A 15,716-nucleotide genomic window follows, 5' to 3' on the forward strand; every position below is an offset into this window, starting at 1 on the left:
GCACAGGACCTCAGAGGGAATGGGTGTGGAGAGTGAAGGGTGTTAAAATGCAACATGGGGCAAAGGAAACATGCCAGTGCTTTGGCATTTTGCAGCACTGAATAGTTTTGAACAAAGTGATCCAGCATTTATTTATTGGTGCCAGTTTTGCTGGACTATGCGTTCCTATAATGCATTGAATGCTATTTTAATCAGCCTAAAAATAGTTTAATGACCATGTAAAGCTAAATATTTTCTGATTCCCACTGACTTGTTCTTTTTAATAAAAGTGAGAAAACAACCCAGATCTTCCCCTTGTTGCGCTGCAGGTGCTCATCACCGGATTAGCCATCTCATCAGGGGTCTGTGGGCATAGAGACAGGTCAGAGACAGACACTGGATTATTGGGGCACAGCAGGACTGCTATGGACAACCTGACCTCATCTATGAACTCACTGCCTCTGCTATTTTAGAGACAGAGGCAAGGGGCAGTACCAGAAATACAGGCCTCTTAACATTTAGCATAAACCTGATTATCTTCTCCCATGTTCAAAAATCACAAAATGCTCAGTGGGAGTTTTTAGGTCACTGTCAAGAGTCCATGTGCAGGGACAGGCTGGGGATAAATAATCAGAAAGGATGCTGTGCTTTACAGTTTCTTCCAGTGTTATTAAAGGATTTTGCACTTGCTGAACATGCTGAACTTTAGAAGGAAGTCAGAACCCAGTCACAATATTTTTGTGCTCTAAATTGGCTTAAGATGAGTTATAGTATATATGCTGTTATCATAATAGAAATAAGCTTGACAAATCCTTGAAAAGTCAGCAATAATGCTGCTTCGTGAGCATTTTTCAGCAAATGAAAGATACTCTGAGCCGGCTTTGTGCTAGTCTTGTAGGCGGTTTTGCCCATTATGTGCTACTTGCTTTGTTAGAGAGTGCACTGTTTTTGGTGGAGGACTTTCCAGCTCAAGGTCTTGTTTAAAACTTCAGTGGCTATAGCTGCATGCATGGATGGATTCACTGGTACTAGCAAGCAGACACTCAGGCTGAATAGGGAGGTACAATGATCTGCTATTAATGAGGTAAAAAGGAGCATTCTTTTATTTAGAAAAATGGATAAGATATGATGCAACTTAGTTTTGCCATAATTACACTTTTTAAATATGATTTATATAATAATATGCTATTTCAAATATAATCTTACCCCTCCGATCAATATGCACTTAAAGTCTGAGAAAACTGACTGAAGTCAACGATTGCTTTTCTGCCACATAAGGTGACAAATAGTCCTTTGTGCCGTAGTGCTTATCCCAGAGAGTGTTGCACATTTATTTTTCTCCAAGCTCCATTTCCTGCCCTGGAATGTGTCTGTATGACTTAGCTGATATTCAAAGACACATTTTCACTTTTGGTAACACAATTGACCACGCAGATAAATGAATTATCAGAAACAGTTATATCTGTGATTAAAAAAAAGGTCTTTGATTGCTATCTTAAGTTAAGATGTTGTCAGGTCTCATCTTCCACCTGTGAACAATGTTTTGACTGTCTGTCTCCTGCTCTGGCAAGGCAAGCCTTCCTGGATCTTGACACACACTTTCCACAATGTTCACAACGTCTGTCATGCTAAGTAACCCAGAAGGAGGATTAAGTTTGGAGTTTAATGAGTGTAATCCCGTGTTAAACAGGGCCAAAGTGTGGGGGCAAGAATGTGGTCCAGTGCTGCCTGGTATGCAATAGCCCTCAAGTGCAGCGCAAATGGTGCAGAGGCAAGGAAGGTGTCAGACTCACGTGTGACCCCAGTTAACCCATTGCATCGATGGCGGTTGCCGATCAAAATATACCATAAACACTGGAGCATGTATTGTAATGAGTATTGTGAATTTCTTTCTCCTTGAGTTGTGTTGTGAAGCAGTCAAAGTGGACTACATACTGTTAAAGTGCTGATGTTGTTTTAGATTATGATTAAATTAAATTAAATTAGATATCCTAATTTGTACTTGACACCTATAATAATATTTTTTAGCAGCTATCTGCTGTGTCAAGGCCTTTTTATTATGTGAGAATTCCCACAGCAACAACATGCAACAACATTTCAAAAATGATTAAATAACAAGCAGTTAACTTATTGAACTTTATAGATGTTTCCTTTTTTTCATTTATTGCTTTTCTCCTTGTGTGTGTCCTTGATTAGGTGGCATCGTGTAGCCATCAGTGTGGAGAACAAAGTGGCCACTATCATTGTAGACTGTAAGAACAAGGTCACCAAAAACCTCCCCAGGAGTGACCATGCCTCCGTCAGCACCGATGGCATTACTGTGTTCGGCACCAGGATACTGGATCAGGAGGGTTTCCAGGTAAGGTTGTCAACGTGGTGGATTGCATATGTACAGTGTTTGTGATTGAGTTTTCTAATCTGCATTTTGACACATTTGCTTTGTATTTTGGCACATTGTTTAGGAACCATGCATCTGCCATCTGTGACTGAAAAAGTAGAAGTTTAATCCATTACTGTGTGTATTAAATGCATTTTTCCCTTGTTTAATTTGAAAGAGTATTTACTGTCTACCCAGTTTTGAAAGTGCGTTGTTTAGTAGGTTATAGTTTAAATCCCGCTGGCACAGATCCTTGTGATCCTGACAACATGCGTATCAGATATGAGATATCTGAGACCATTTGAGCTTTGTCGCTTCTCATTTTCAGTAAAGCTACCTTGTGGCAACTTTAACATTTGCTGTTTTATTTGATCTTCCCACAGAAGAATTTTCCATAACTAAGGGATATTGAATATAAATCGAATACAAATCTGCTTTGTTCTGCTTCAAACTCCCAGACTGTATGAGTAACTGTCTGGGAGTTTGGGTTTGTTACCATTTGTTCGTTCAGTGTGATGTTTGTTCTGCTTTGAGGCGCAGGTCATCCAGAGGTTGATGGTGGCAGTGGGTCAGGCAGACGTAAATAATGACAAACAGAGGCTGAATTGTCATGATATTTATGGTGAAACATAAAGGTCACTGGGTGGCTGCATGAGAACTATTTTGGACTGAGGTTTGCCTAAGTGGTACAGACTAGATTTACTGCCTACTTTTACTTTTATTTAAAAAAGTAACCATTGCAGGTGTATATTAAAGCATATATTTATGTGGATGATTCACTTATGTATTTTAATATATTCCACAAAGATGAGAAAAGATAAAACAAAGACATCAGTGTCTAATATATAAATCCAACATTAAAGACCTTTAAAAGCTCAAATCAGACACAAAGACATAGACAGCACAAACAGTCACACCACTTCATGTTATGAGAACATGTTTGCTTATCCTGTTTACGTTTATAAAGCATTATTTTGCTTTTTATGTTGTATATCCTGATTATTTTTGTGAGAGCCCCTTAAAAAAGGATTGTTCATCTCAAGTGAATAATCTTTCTAAAAACATCTAAAAAATGTTTATCAGCTGACAAAACCAGATTGTAGTTTATGATCTATGATGGCCGACTTATTCCTATTTGTTGTACTATTTTTTAAACGTTTATAAGCAGATTTGCTTTCACATATCCTGCCAGTTTTGATTAGATTTATGGGGGGGGGGGGGGGGCACTGAGGCCCGTGTTTGTATCAAACAGTGTGTCTAGTCAGAGGCTGGCAGTGGAAGGGCTGAAAATATGAGCCATAAGTCACCTAACAGGATCTTCTCTGTGTAGTTTTTGGAACAGGTCTCCTGTCTGTTCTCTGTCCTTGCGCTCTTCAGATATCCTCAGTGCCCATTGCATGCTGGGATGTACAGTAGAGGGGAAGGAAATACCTCGACCTTTTACATTCATGCCAATTTTTTTATAATGAGAGATGATGTCAGACCTCCCCCTGATGTTTTGATCTTTTTTTTTTTTTTGTAAAATTGGTCATTGCTCGAGTTTTATGAGATTTGACCTGGTAAAAATATAACTATGTATAAGAAAATTTAAAAAATGTTTTGAAATGTAAGAAATACAAAATTGCCAGTTTGTCCAAAAGTTTTACTTCTCTGTTAAATGAGTAGTGTTCGATTTATAGGGTTAGATAGCACACATTGCTGTTATGTGTTTCTTTACTCAAATTTTGGAATTTATTTTCCCAACTTCACCTGCATTTTTCATAAATGTCTATTCATGCAGTACCTGCCTCAGGTTTGAGGCGACCACCATGGCAAAGGGATCTGGCTTAGATGAATGGGAGTCTTTCATTGAGCCTTCAGGCCTTCTTAGTTGCTCATCTCCTCCCCTCCCTGCATACTCACCCATGCTCACCACCCCCTCCTCCCACTGTATCCTCCCTAGGTTCAGGCCTCCCTACTGTGTTAAACGAGACTGTCTATTCATGCCTGGTGAAAACACTCACACATATACACACACATATATATATATGTATAAATGCACAGATATATCACTTTGCCTTTTGAGTTCTTTTTCTTACTTGCGCATTCTAGTGTTTACTAGGATTATAAATCACATATTGTTGTAATTGTTGTATGAGGCTGTCTAATTACAGCTGACTGTGGTTAGACTTAAAGGTATGTTGCCTTTGGCTACAGTATGTCAAAGGACACATGCTGATGATAAATTTGGCCAGTGATAACTTGCCTCTGTATTTAGAACTTGAAGTAGGACTTTAACTGAGAGAGAAAAACAAACAAATAGCTAACTGTCACAGAAAAAGGTGACATTGCTGCATGCTAATGGTTCAAAAAATAGATGTTATTTCAATATACCTCTCGATTCCAACAATTTTACTATGCGTGGACCTCTTCCATGTTTATTTATATCCCAAGATGCCTTGTGGTTAGGATGAGGTAGAATGTAAAAAAAGATATATGTCAGAATTTGCCCTTTGCAGATCACAAATATGATTATTTTCCAGGTTTATTTCTGTCACTTTGTGCTACATAAAGTATAAGACAGATGCAGTTTTTCCAAAAAAAACAAACATAACTTTTTATTAGCGACTCCTTGACTTAACTAGTACATGTTAACAACGATTCGTGAAACAAACAAAGACATGTTTCAGATAATAATGTAATAACTGGTAAATTTATTTGAAAATTATAATAATGTTCTTCGTAACTGCTTTGACCCTGCTTATCCTGATTAACTAAAATTAGCATAGCTTTAATTTTAGTTACTTTTCCCTTGTTAGATTCTTTAACAGATCCATTGGATGTGTGGGTGAGGGTGATTTAAGTGTCTGATTACATTTGTTATGGTATTTGTTTTTGTGACAACAGATGCGGTTTACATTGGCAAACTTTGTGTCTGCACACACAGTGAAGAGCTTCCATGCTAACGACATGTTAGCATGTGGCTGTGAGTGCTGTGAGCGTGCACACGTGTGGATGTTGCGCATGCCTGAAACAGACCGCCTTGAACAATTTGGAAATCAGTTGATTGTGGTCCCTGGCTGGTTGATCAGTGCATCTCCGTTTCTTAGTCTTGTATTTTGCTTTAACTTCTTTGCCAAAGCCCTTTGTGAAAGTGGATTTTTTTCAAAGGCATTACATAACTTTACTATTTTGGTAGCATGGGATGCTTCACAAGGTGGATAAAGCAGGTATAGAGTAGCAAACTGATTTCTACAAGGACTGACAAGTATCAGCTGTTGATCTTAGTCCCACTGCTCTTATTCATGCCCTCCCTTTTCTTATTGACCTCTAACAGTGCAGTCATTAATGTATAACCTCATGGGCTTGCTTCCATGCTGCACAGAGGTATTCTGTAGCCAGGAGGGGCATATTTTGGAGTTCTGGCTTTACTCCAAGTTGCTTTGGCTTTTTTCACCCCTTTTTTTCTCAGCAGTCCACATTAGAAGACAGGCTTAGAACTGTGGTGTAACTCTTCCCAGGTGTTTCCCAGTACAAAACATCTTTTACCATCCCAGCTGCTCTCTCTAAATCCCCGTCTGTCTCTGGAGCCCTCATGGTGTTACTTTCCAGATTTAATATTAGTTTCTCTCTTACCTTGTCTTGGTTTTGTGGTTTGGCTCTTGTTTGTAATGCAGGTCTGCAGCAGTCTTATTATTTACTGGAAAGACATTTTAATGAACCGTTAAAGGAAGAAGCTGTCTGTGGGATTTCGGTTTATACCTGAGAGATGAAAGAAGAACTTGGCAGGTATATTGATGATGAGATGATTCATATAGATTTGCTTCAACATTTATCATCCCAGCAGTCTCCAAGAATAAAATCTTAAATTTAATTTAAAATGTTTTTATCTATTAAAACTTTACTGGTGTTCTTGATTGTGAATGCCCATCTTTGATCATTTTTTTTCTAATTATAACTATTGTTGAATATGTTGGTCATGACGCAGTCAGAAGTTTACTAATTGTGCTGAGCTGGTTTTGAGTGAGAACACCATGTCTCCACAACCTATTTGTGTGCAGAAGGGTGGCTCTCAGACGTGGACTAATTACAGCTGACTCAAATCAGGGTTCAAGCATTCACTGTTGGTCTTATGGTGACACATGTGAGGTAATACATGTCAGCTTGATTCAGGAGAAAGCTTGATCTTACCTTTTTTTATTGAGTCCCCTCCCCCAAAACACTTGGACTGAGGCACACACAAATCTCTTTCCAGGCTTGATTTATAGCTGTTCAATGATCATTATACAAGTAAAATTTTGATTTAATGAACAATATGGCAAATGTCTTCAAATGATAACACAAGTTAATTTTTTATTTGTAAATGTATACACAGACAGGTATGTTAAATCAAACTAAACAAAAAGACATCACCCTTAAGCTTTATAAATGTGTGTTTGGGCTCTGTGTCTGGCATTTTGCTGCTATTGTTTGTCTCCATTTGTGTCCTTAGAGGGAAGAGACCGGACCTTGGTACTGAGTGGTTACTAAAAGCTTAGTTGTGTGGTATCTTTCAGACACTGTGGGTACAGCTATTTAATTGTCCCACTGTGCGATCCAAGAGTGTGGCTACTAAAATGTAATATATGTAGTGTAATGACTTGGCATGAGCAGAAATGTTGTGACTAGCCTAATAAAACAGAAAGTTTGAATTAGGCATGACAGATAAGATCAGATGTTTGGCAGTCCAAGGAATGGAGCAACTGCAGTAGCTAGAAGAACCAGAGACAGAGAAGATGCTTTCTATGGTACATCAGATAGACTTTTGTGTGCAGTTGCAGTGTGTTTAACTTTAAACTGACAGTATGAGGTTTAATTTTTACAAATGCATTCCTACATTCAGAAACATAGGCAGGATTCTCTGGACTGCCAAAGTGATGCAGTCAAACACGATGCGGATGGATCGTTATACACGGAGCAAGCCCCAACACATTGATGTTTATTCTGAGGTACATGTCAAGGATTCCATAGATCTGTTTTTTTAACAAAAGGAGAGTTCATGCATGCACACACAAACGTGCACACAGACACACAAACACATTCTCCTGCCAAGTTTCAGCTTCCTTGATTCCTCTTCTGTCTGACTTCCAATACTCTATTCTGCTCTTCGACCTATAGTGCCTCTGCTGACACAGATATGTTGGGATTGTACCTGTGAGCTGCCTCAGATCCAACACCCTTCACCCAGCCATTGGTTCAGTGGTGGTGTAGCGTGTAGATGCACAAAGTCAGTCTGCAGAGACTCAGTTCAAGCAGTTCTAGACGCCAAAGAAAAAAACTGTTTGATTTGGCTATAAGACCAAGGGCTTGGCAGTGCTGGAGTGGTGTCAAGCGTTGCGGTATCCGGTCACACAGTAAACATTCATAAATCATGTTTGAAATCTACCTTTGTTTGTGTTTTAGGAACTTAAAACTGTGTGCAATACAAATTTTGCTTAATTGGTTGTCTTTATTTAGTGGTCAGCTGAGCTGTAACACAATTGCCTTTCGACACTCACTACAATCGACTTTATGGGTAAACATGTCGTCTTGTGGGTTTGCTAGGCAAATCAGAAAATACTGAGTTTGAGTCAGATAGCTGGCTGACTTGTGAACAAGGATTCGAGGGGAAACAAAGATTCTTGTGTTTGCTTTTTACGTACCCAACATTTTTGGCAAATATGTTTTTTATTTTTTGAAGTGGTGTAAAAAAGCTGTGTGCTGTGGCAGGATATGAAGTTAGAATTAAATGATCAAAACCACAAATGACACTTAAATTTTATTTTTCTCAATGTATATTCCCTGTGCACATGTGATAAGGCATATGTGGGATAAAAACAGAAATACTGCATTGCCAGGATTGTTTGCATTTCATTTTCTTATCTTTCGTTCACTATAGTTGTTGTACTGAGTATAAAGTCTTTTATATTTATAGTAAAACACACGACTACACCAGGTGTTTCTTGTGTCTTGATGATACTCGTTTATTTATTTTTCCTGAGGTAAAATCCAGTGCTGATAACAATAATTTCCCAGTGTCTGAACTCGGTTTCCTCCCTGCGCCTTGTCGGTGTGGATTCTGTGGTCTGTGCTTCAAGCTGTTTAATCATACAAGACTCTACTCTGCCAGACTCTATAAGTGTCTATAATTTAAGATTTTCATTTATTCCACTTTACACAGTGTGTGTGGATGTTGTGTGAGTCTGTGAGCAAGATGAGGCATGACCCTCATGCCAGTAGGCCTGGGTACAGCATTGCCTTGTCAGGGAGGTAGTGATCAGGTTTCATAATCCTTTAGGGAGTTGTCAGTACTAGTAATATTCATGCAAATTAACATGCAACGAAATAAGGATTTCAGATGTTGACTGTATATTTTTAAAGCTGGCAAAGAAATTCATGTGTGGTAGAAATTTGCTTATTTTTTCTGTTTTTCTGTTTTCTGCAGGGGGACATCCAGCAGCTTCTGATTGTAGAGGATCCCAAAGCAGCATACGACTACTGTGAACATTACAGCCCAGACTGTGACACTGCCCTCAGCGATTCTTTGCAGGCACAGGAGCCAGAAGAGGTCAGGCAACCACCAGGGAGGGTGGTGGAGATTCCACAAATCAACCATAGTAGCTAACATAAAAATAGGAATATAAACTAAACTGTGACAGAGGAGGGGCTTAGATGTTTTAAAGCCTTAATTACCCTTCTTTTTATATTTTAATGTATTAAAATAAATTCGATATTGGGAAATACTCCCCAGGGTAAAGTGCAATGCTTTGACTTGATCTTTCACTGTTTCACAAACCTAAAGGTTTATGATCCTGGAGAATCAGTTCATCATTTGCACTAGAGTGATGCATGCTGACATACCGACAGACATGCAAAGCTGTTAGGATTTAATAATCATGACTAAAACTTCTACTACTACTGCAATGTTGTATTTTTGTTGCAGACTATACAAATAAGGAGTAAAAGAGTACTGATTGGCTGATTTTCCATTTGTGTTCAGTACAATACAGATATATTTATCCAACACATCCATGAATTCTCGGTTATCTGGAGCTGTCCAAAACCTGCCCTTTATTTTTTCACATACTCAGAAAGATGCCATAAATTGCACTATTGATTATTCATTGGTGAATACACAGTCATGTCAGAAGCTGCTGTACATCTGGCCACAGCGATGTCCTGGAAGGTGTATTTGTACCTTAAGGGCCAATATAAGTGTGATCTACCTGTTTTTGATCAATTAGTAACTGCTAAAAGAAATTCTACCTGCCTTAATATTTTAATCATTTAACCATGAAGGCATCATGTTGAGACTGCAAATTAAAGTTCAAAAGTCACCATCACTCCTTAATAAGGAACTGCTATATAATAGTTCCACTTTTATTTTTTTTAATCAGACCAGGTATTCCAGCTGATCTTAGAAGTCCTGTCGTGTATAATTTACATGACTTCTGTGAGAAATTTCTATTACGATGTCCCTGAAATGCTGCTTGTAATTTAGTCTCTGTTGTTTTTCTCTGTTTTATGAGATTTGACACCATCCCCACCTGTTTGCTTGTAGGTCAAACCTGTATTGCTTGATTCAGTATTAGTTTCCTAAAATAAGACTACTATTTAATTTAGCAACTCGTTGTTATTTGAAGAGACCATCATAAAAAATATTAGCTATAAAATATACATATAATTTTCATGCATACACTATAATGGAATATAACATTGCATTACATTGTGTGTCTTGTAGCAGTTCAGATAATGCTTAATGTAGTTGAACTGTCAACACCTTACCTCAAGCATATTTTCTAACTGTTTGCTGTTTAAACACATCGGATGATGAAGCTGATTTAAATTATGTGTGTCATTTTCTTGTTGAAAGAAGTTGAAAGAAGATGTGTCTTGCTATTGCTAACATGAAAACCTCTCTCCCTCCTCTGTCATCCTCTCCAGTACACTACTGATGATTTAGATTACTCTGTGTTTGATGAGTATTCAGAGGGAACGACAGAAACCAGTCCAACCTATGATGATTTTGAGCCGCAGGTAAATGGAAAAAGCGAAGGACAAGATGTTTTTGCGCTGTCTCATTTAGATTTTGGTTCTTTCGTGTATTGTCTCCGTGTCCCACTGTTATGTTTACATTCATGTCAAAGCTAAAAAGGTCGACTTGCCCTGCGACATGAAAATATTGAGATCATGCCCTTAGTGTGCAGTACTGCAGGTGTAAATTTGAATGTGGATGCAAACATACACAGTGTGCTAGTCCTGTCTTGTCTGTCTACAGCCTTCTCTTGGAATGCCATCTGCTTTAAGTGAATTTCCAGCATATCTTTGAAAGTACTGTATACACTGTGGAATATCAGCAACTCTGTACTCTTCTGTGGATTTCATATCTATGCATTTATTTATTTGTTTTTTGTGCGCTTGTGCCTGACTGTGTCCTAAAATCGTTCCTGTGTGTCACATGAACAGCTCAGTCCTTGATTGTTGTACAGCACCCTGTTCTACCCAACTGTCACGCAGTAGTATTAACATGATCAGGGCTCCAGTTGCAGCCCTTTTTAGTTGATCTGCATGAACAATATGTAAAGTGATACGTGCAGACCAAGTACTGTGTATCCAGCTGCTTCTGGAAACACAATTGTATTGAAAAAATACTGTACATCAATCAAGGAGTGTGGCTTCAAATCATTTCCATTTTCCATTTTCCATGTTTGGTATTATTTATCACCGTCACCTCTTCCAGAGAAAGAAACGTAGTCTGTCCTCGAAAAAGAAGATGACCAGAAAGCCCCCCAGTAAAACTAAGCCCAAGCCCTTAAAAGCTAAAAAGTATTCCACTAAGAAGAAACATCAGATGCCTGGCTACCAGGCTACAGCACCGGAGCAACACCGAGGCGATATTAGGGTAAAAATTCATTTCGAGATTAGAGAACATCCCATCAAGATCTTCCCGCCCTGAATTCAGAAGGGAAAATCTGTGATGGCAGATTTCAGCCTCGCTAACCTTCTCAGTGTAGAGGTAGCAGCGACTTCAGTCAGCTTGAGAAGACCTCAGCAAATAACCTCTAGTCTGAGCTTTTATGCTAACCTTTATTCTTCTTTGCTTTTTTCAACATGACTCAGATAAACAATTTAGAAGGAGATTACAATACAGACATTGACTACGGAACTGTAGATGGTACTCACACTCAGTCCCCCTTTGCCACGAGTGGACCCTATGAGGTAATTTTCAACTCACTTCTGTGTTAGTTATTTTGGGGAGTATGAACCAGGATTTTACCCAAGGAAGTGCCTGGTATGATATGACAAAGACATGGAGATTCAAGTCAGTGAATCTCTGTCTTTTGACCTTTGAATTGATGGACAGAGGATAATTTTAAATGCTTAAAAACAAAAATACACACACACAAACACACAAACATATATATACATATATATTAGTGCTGTCAGTGTTGATCTCATAAAAATTACGCTGTAACCGCATTAACGCGGCAAATCTCCATTAGCGAGGATTGCCCCGTTTGTGGGGCTGCACGGCGTCAACGGGTTAGCTTGGTTAGCTCGTATATATACATATGTGTGTGTGTGTGTGTGTGTATATATATATATATACATATGTGTGTGTGTGTGTGTATATATATATATATATATATATACATATGTGTGTGTGTTTGTATGGCAGAAGCTGTGTCATCCAAAAATACTGATTGTAAATTATTTAGCAGAGATTATCTGCTAAACAAAAAATAAAATTCCCTGTTGTCCATCACAACATGAGCCTTGTGTTGGTCACTATTTGTTCTTATTACCTTGAAAAGAACTATGATCAAAAGGCTTAACGCTCACAGCCAGCTATGACTGTGCATTGTATACTGCAGTTTTTGACAAAGTTGATGTGATTATTTTAATGCTTAATTTGCCTAAATGTCCACAGCAAGTGTAATTGCATCCACTTTGTCTTGCTCTAGAACTAAATCCACAGCGATCACCACTGTGTTTGAAAAGCACTATTGTGCCAGGTAATCGTGGTTGTGGTGAAAATCGCTGTGGCTAAAACATTTTAATAGAAATTGATTTGCTAATTTTGATTTTATTTGCGTTTCAGTTACTTCACTTCAAATAATTTGATGTTTTTGCAAGTTGCTGATGTCTTTAGTGACATCTGTTTGAGCCTTTCTTTGCTTTTTGCATCAGTATGCCATTTACAGAACGGCCGTACGATGAGAGAGAAAAGCAGGCTCGGATAACATCAAGCCTTTCTTTATATCTATGATTGCCAAACTGATAATGATTATGTTTTGTTATCATGGTAACACTTTATTTATTCCTTTTTTTCTGGTATAACAAGTCAATTTATTGAAATACATATATCACAGTACTTGGCTGTAATGGAGTGATATATTGAAGAGTGAAAAGAGTGTAGTTGTTTTTCTCACATTAAAGATAATCTAAGATTGACAATATGGTATTCAAAATAAGTGAAGTGTTACCATTTCTTTTCTTTTCTGCATTTCCTGTTGAATGAACTTGCAATTTTCTTTAATAACATCTTAAAATGGATTATTTTACCTCAGTCGCTTAACTAACATTGTCATTTCCTTGGTTGCTCACTATTATCCCCACCCCCTTGGCTTGGTTAACACATGAAAGGCTGAGGAGGAAGATGTTGTCGGTGCATATGTCACCGAGGCCACTCACGTTGCTCCAGAGCCCACCGTTGTTGCAGAAGCACAGGACACCTTGGATACTGGTGCGGACGCATATGACTTTAAGGAGTATGACCTAAACCAGTATGACTTGGGCGAGGTTGACAGCAGGTTGTATGATTATGGGGCGTATGATGAGTATGGCACAGCCCTGCCTAAACCTGAGGCGACCTACGATGATGAGGTGGGGCCTGGGGTCGCTGCTGAAACCGATGTTTCGGAGAGTACTGTAAGTATCACACCCGGACCTGGTGACTGACGGGTGTGCGCATGAACAGCATGCATTAGAGACTCTGTGTGTCGTGGTTTCACTTAGTCCTTCAGTGCACGTCTTCTTTGTTTGTTGCTTGGCATGGGAAATGCGTCATTGACACGTTAAGTGTGGAATCAGGTGATCTGCTGCTGTTTCAACAGTGTGTGTCTGGTGATTCAGCGGTCATAGGGACTATGCATGCATCTATTTCGCTATAGTTTTTGTTATTAAGGTGGATTTCTATTTAACATAGCACAGACACTTATTCCATACACATCTTTTAATCAGTGTATGCTGACCCAGCCTACACCCACTGATACCAAACAAGGCCTATTGCACCTCCCTACCCACCTCATCTTTCAGCAGCTGGCTGTGATCCCTCCCTCTGCTCGTCTCACTGTGGACTGCAATTAGCCTATAAATCGTAGGCAGCTGTCTGCATAGTGCACCCACACAGTTGTAAAGAACATGCAGACTTTACTAATCAACAGTTTGTCACAGTATGTTATTTAGTCAGTATAAAGACCATATAAATTAACATAACTCCTCATTTTGTGTCTATGTTGGAAAATTTGGCCCCAACTTTGTGCTAAATGTACACAACCAGACTCCATTAAGTGCATTATGTGTCTGTGCGCCTTTGGGTATTGATACTGTAGAATGTTAAGATGAGGCCTTATATGCCTTTTACTACCCATCTCACACACAGCTCACCCAGACTTGCACCTTCTAATCTCACCACACCTTCTCCACCTCCATAAGGAAGAACTTACTCATATTATACATTTGTTATGTTCAGCTACTCATGTGTATTTGCTAAATTGCAATGTTGGAAAAATAATGGGAAATAAAATATACTAAATTTACATAGATAACCGCTGGTATGTTATATTGGGTGATCATTTATTAACCACACTGCTCAGTGACGATGCAATGACAGCACGACTCCATTTCAAGCATGCAGAGGTCCGTTCTCGCTCATGAGGATTACCCTTCTTCTTTGTTAGTGTTTGTTAATGTCTCGCTTTGTATTATCCATGATTTACTTAGTCTAGTGCTATTTGTACCTGTGGAGAATAACTGCTCCATGGTTTAGCTTTACATTTATAAAACTGCCTCCACTTTTCTTGCTTAACTGCAGGTCGCTGGTTCCGTAGCAGGCTTTGGACAGAAGGGAGAGAAGGGCGAGCCGGCTGTGATTGAACCTGTAAGCTCCAAAAAGTCGATAATTGTCCAAATATTATGACTTATTATCACTTTCCTGGTACACATATTTTTTAGAAAAATGTTATTCTCAGAGCGAGCAGTCTCACTTTTATTAGAACTTTAAATCATATTAAACCCAAACGAAATAGTGACAAACCCAAACCACAGTTTTATTTATATACTTCTTTAAAGATCCCATTGCAGTGCTATCTAAACATCTCCAGAACACAATTTTTTCCTATTATTATCTAATCTGGAACTTATCTATGATACTGCTTTTGCATATCCCACTATTTGTGGTGATAAACACTTTGCTTGTATTTTAAGGGCATGCTAATTGAAGGACCACCAGGATCCCCCGGCCCAGCAGTGAGTATATTTTTTTGGGAAAAAAAGAGACCTAATTATGCGAAATTATCAACTCTTGTCAGAATTTCCTGAGTTGACACTCCGTTGGTCTGCTAACTTTGTTTTGCTTATTCAGGGTCTTCCAGGACCAGCAGGCCTACAAGGACCCCCAGGCACCTCTGGAGATCCTGGGGACAGGGTAGGTTTATCATTTATGTCTCCAAGCTCATAGTTTTTTATGTGGATTTACTCTGAATTCTGAATTCAACTATGTTCTTTCCGGTTATACTCTTTCAGAAAATGAATGTCTGGACAGCTTAATAGACACTCCGAATTAGTGAAATTATTTTGTTATAGGTTCATTTATTGGTAGACTTCATTTACGCGTTGAAGAATAACGATCTGTGTCAGTGTTTTATATGTGAAAGGAAGGCAGTGTGAGGAATAGAAATTTTATAGCACACTAATTGCATTGAAAACTGCATTGAGAATAATACTGAATGAACTGTGTGTAGCTTACCATTAAAAGTTAATATGAATATCAAACACTAGTGATCTTGGGGGCATTACTTGTGCTACACACAGTTCACTGAAATTAAACTTCTTGTTGTAAGAATGGTTAAAAGCAAGTTTTAGCACATTCAAACTCTGACAGTCATTCATTTCTACAATAGTGCACTTGAAAGTGTATTAATAGATTATTGTCAGTAGACAGAAATAGTCTTGAGCTGTTATTTTCACTTCCTTGCTGCTCATCATTAGCATAAGCAGCAATAGCCAAGGTGAGTGAGACTATACCTGAGATGTAAAGTATTGTTATAAAAGTCTTAAAACCAACTGTTCCACAGTTCTG

At 38.6% G+C, this 15,716-nt stretch overlaps 1 protein-coding gene across 3 annotated transcripts in view; it reads left to right on the forward strand.

Annotated features, from left to right (window-relative positions):
* The window catches only part of col11a1a (collagen, type XI, alpha 1a), a 69,300-nt gene that overhangs the window by 5,650 nt on the left and 47,934 nt on the right, over positions 1-15,716 (forward strand). The window contains exons 4-12 of one of the 3 annotated variants that reach the window (XM_085418344.1): positions 2,176-2,338; positions 8,799-8,921; positions 10,298-10,390; positions 11,094-11,255; positions 11,474-11,572; positions 13,001-13,285; positions 14,451-14,516; positions 14,843-14,884; positions 15,000-15,062. In XM_085418344.1, the coding sequence (XP_085274470.1) occupies positions 2,176-2,338; positions 8,799-8,921; positions 10,298-10,390; positions 11,094-11,255; positions 11,474-11,572; positions 13,001-13,285; positions 14,451-14,516; positions 14,843-14,884; positions 15,000-15,062 (1,096 nt within the window). The remainder of the gene's footprint in view (positions 1-2,175; positions 2,339-8,798; positions 8,922-10,297; positions 10,391-11,093; positions 11,256-11,473; positions 11,573-13,000; positions 13,286-14,450; positions 14,517-14,842; positions 14,885-14,999; positions 15,063-15,716) is intronic. The other 2 variants (XM_085418345.1, XM_085418346.1) reach the window with 2 other exon arrangements.

The sequence above is a fragment of the Rhamphochromis longiceps genome, linkage group LG9 (genome assembly GCF_057381845.1).
Source record: "Rhamphochromis longiceps isolate RC_006_pf linkage group LG9, R_longiceps_female_GT1.1, whole genome shotgun sequence".
Taxonomy (NCBI): Eukaryota; Metazoa; Chordata; class Actinopteri; order Cichliformes; family Cichlidae; genus Rhamphochromis; species Rhamphochromis longiceps.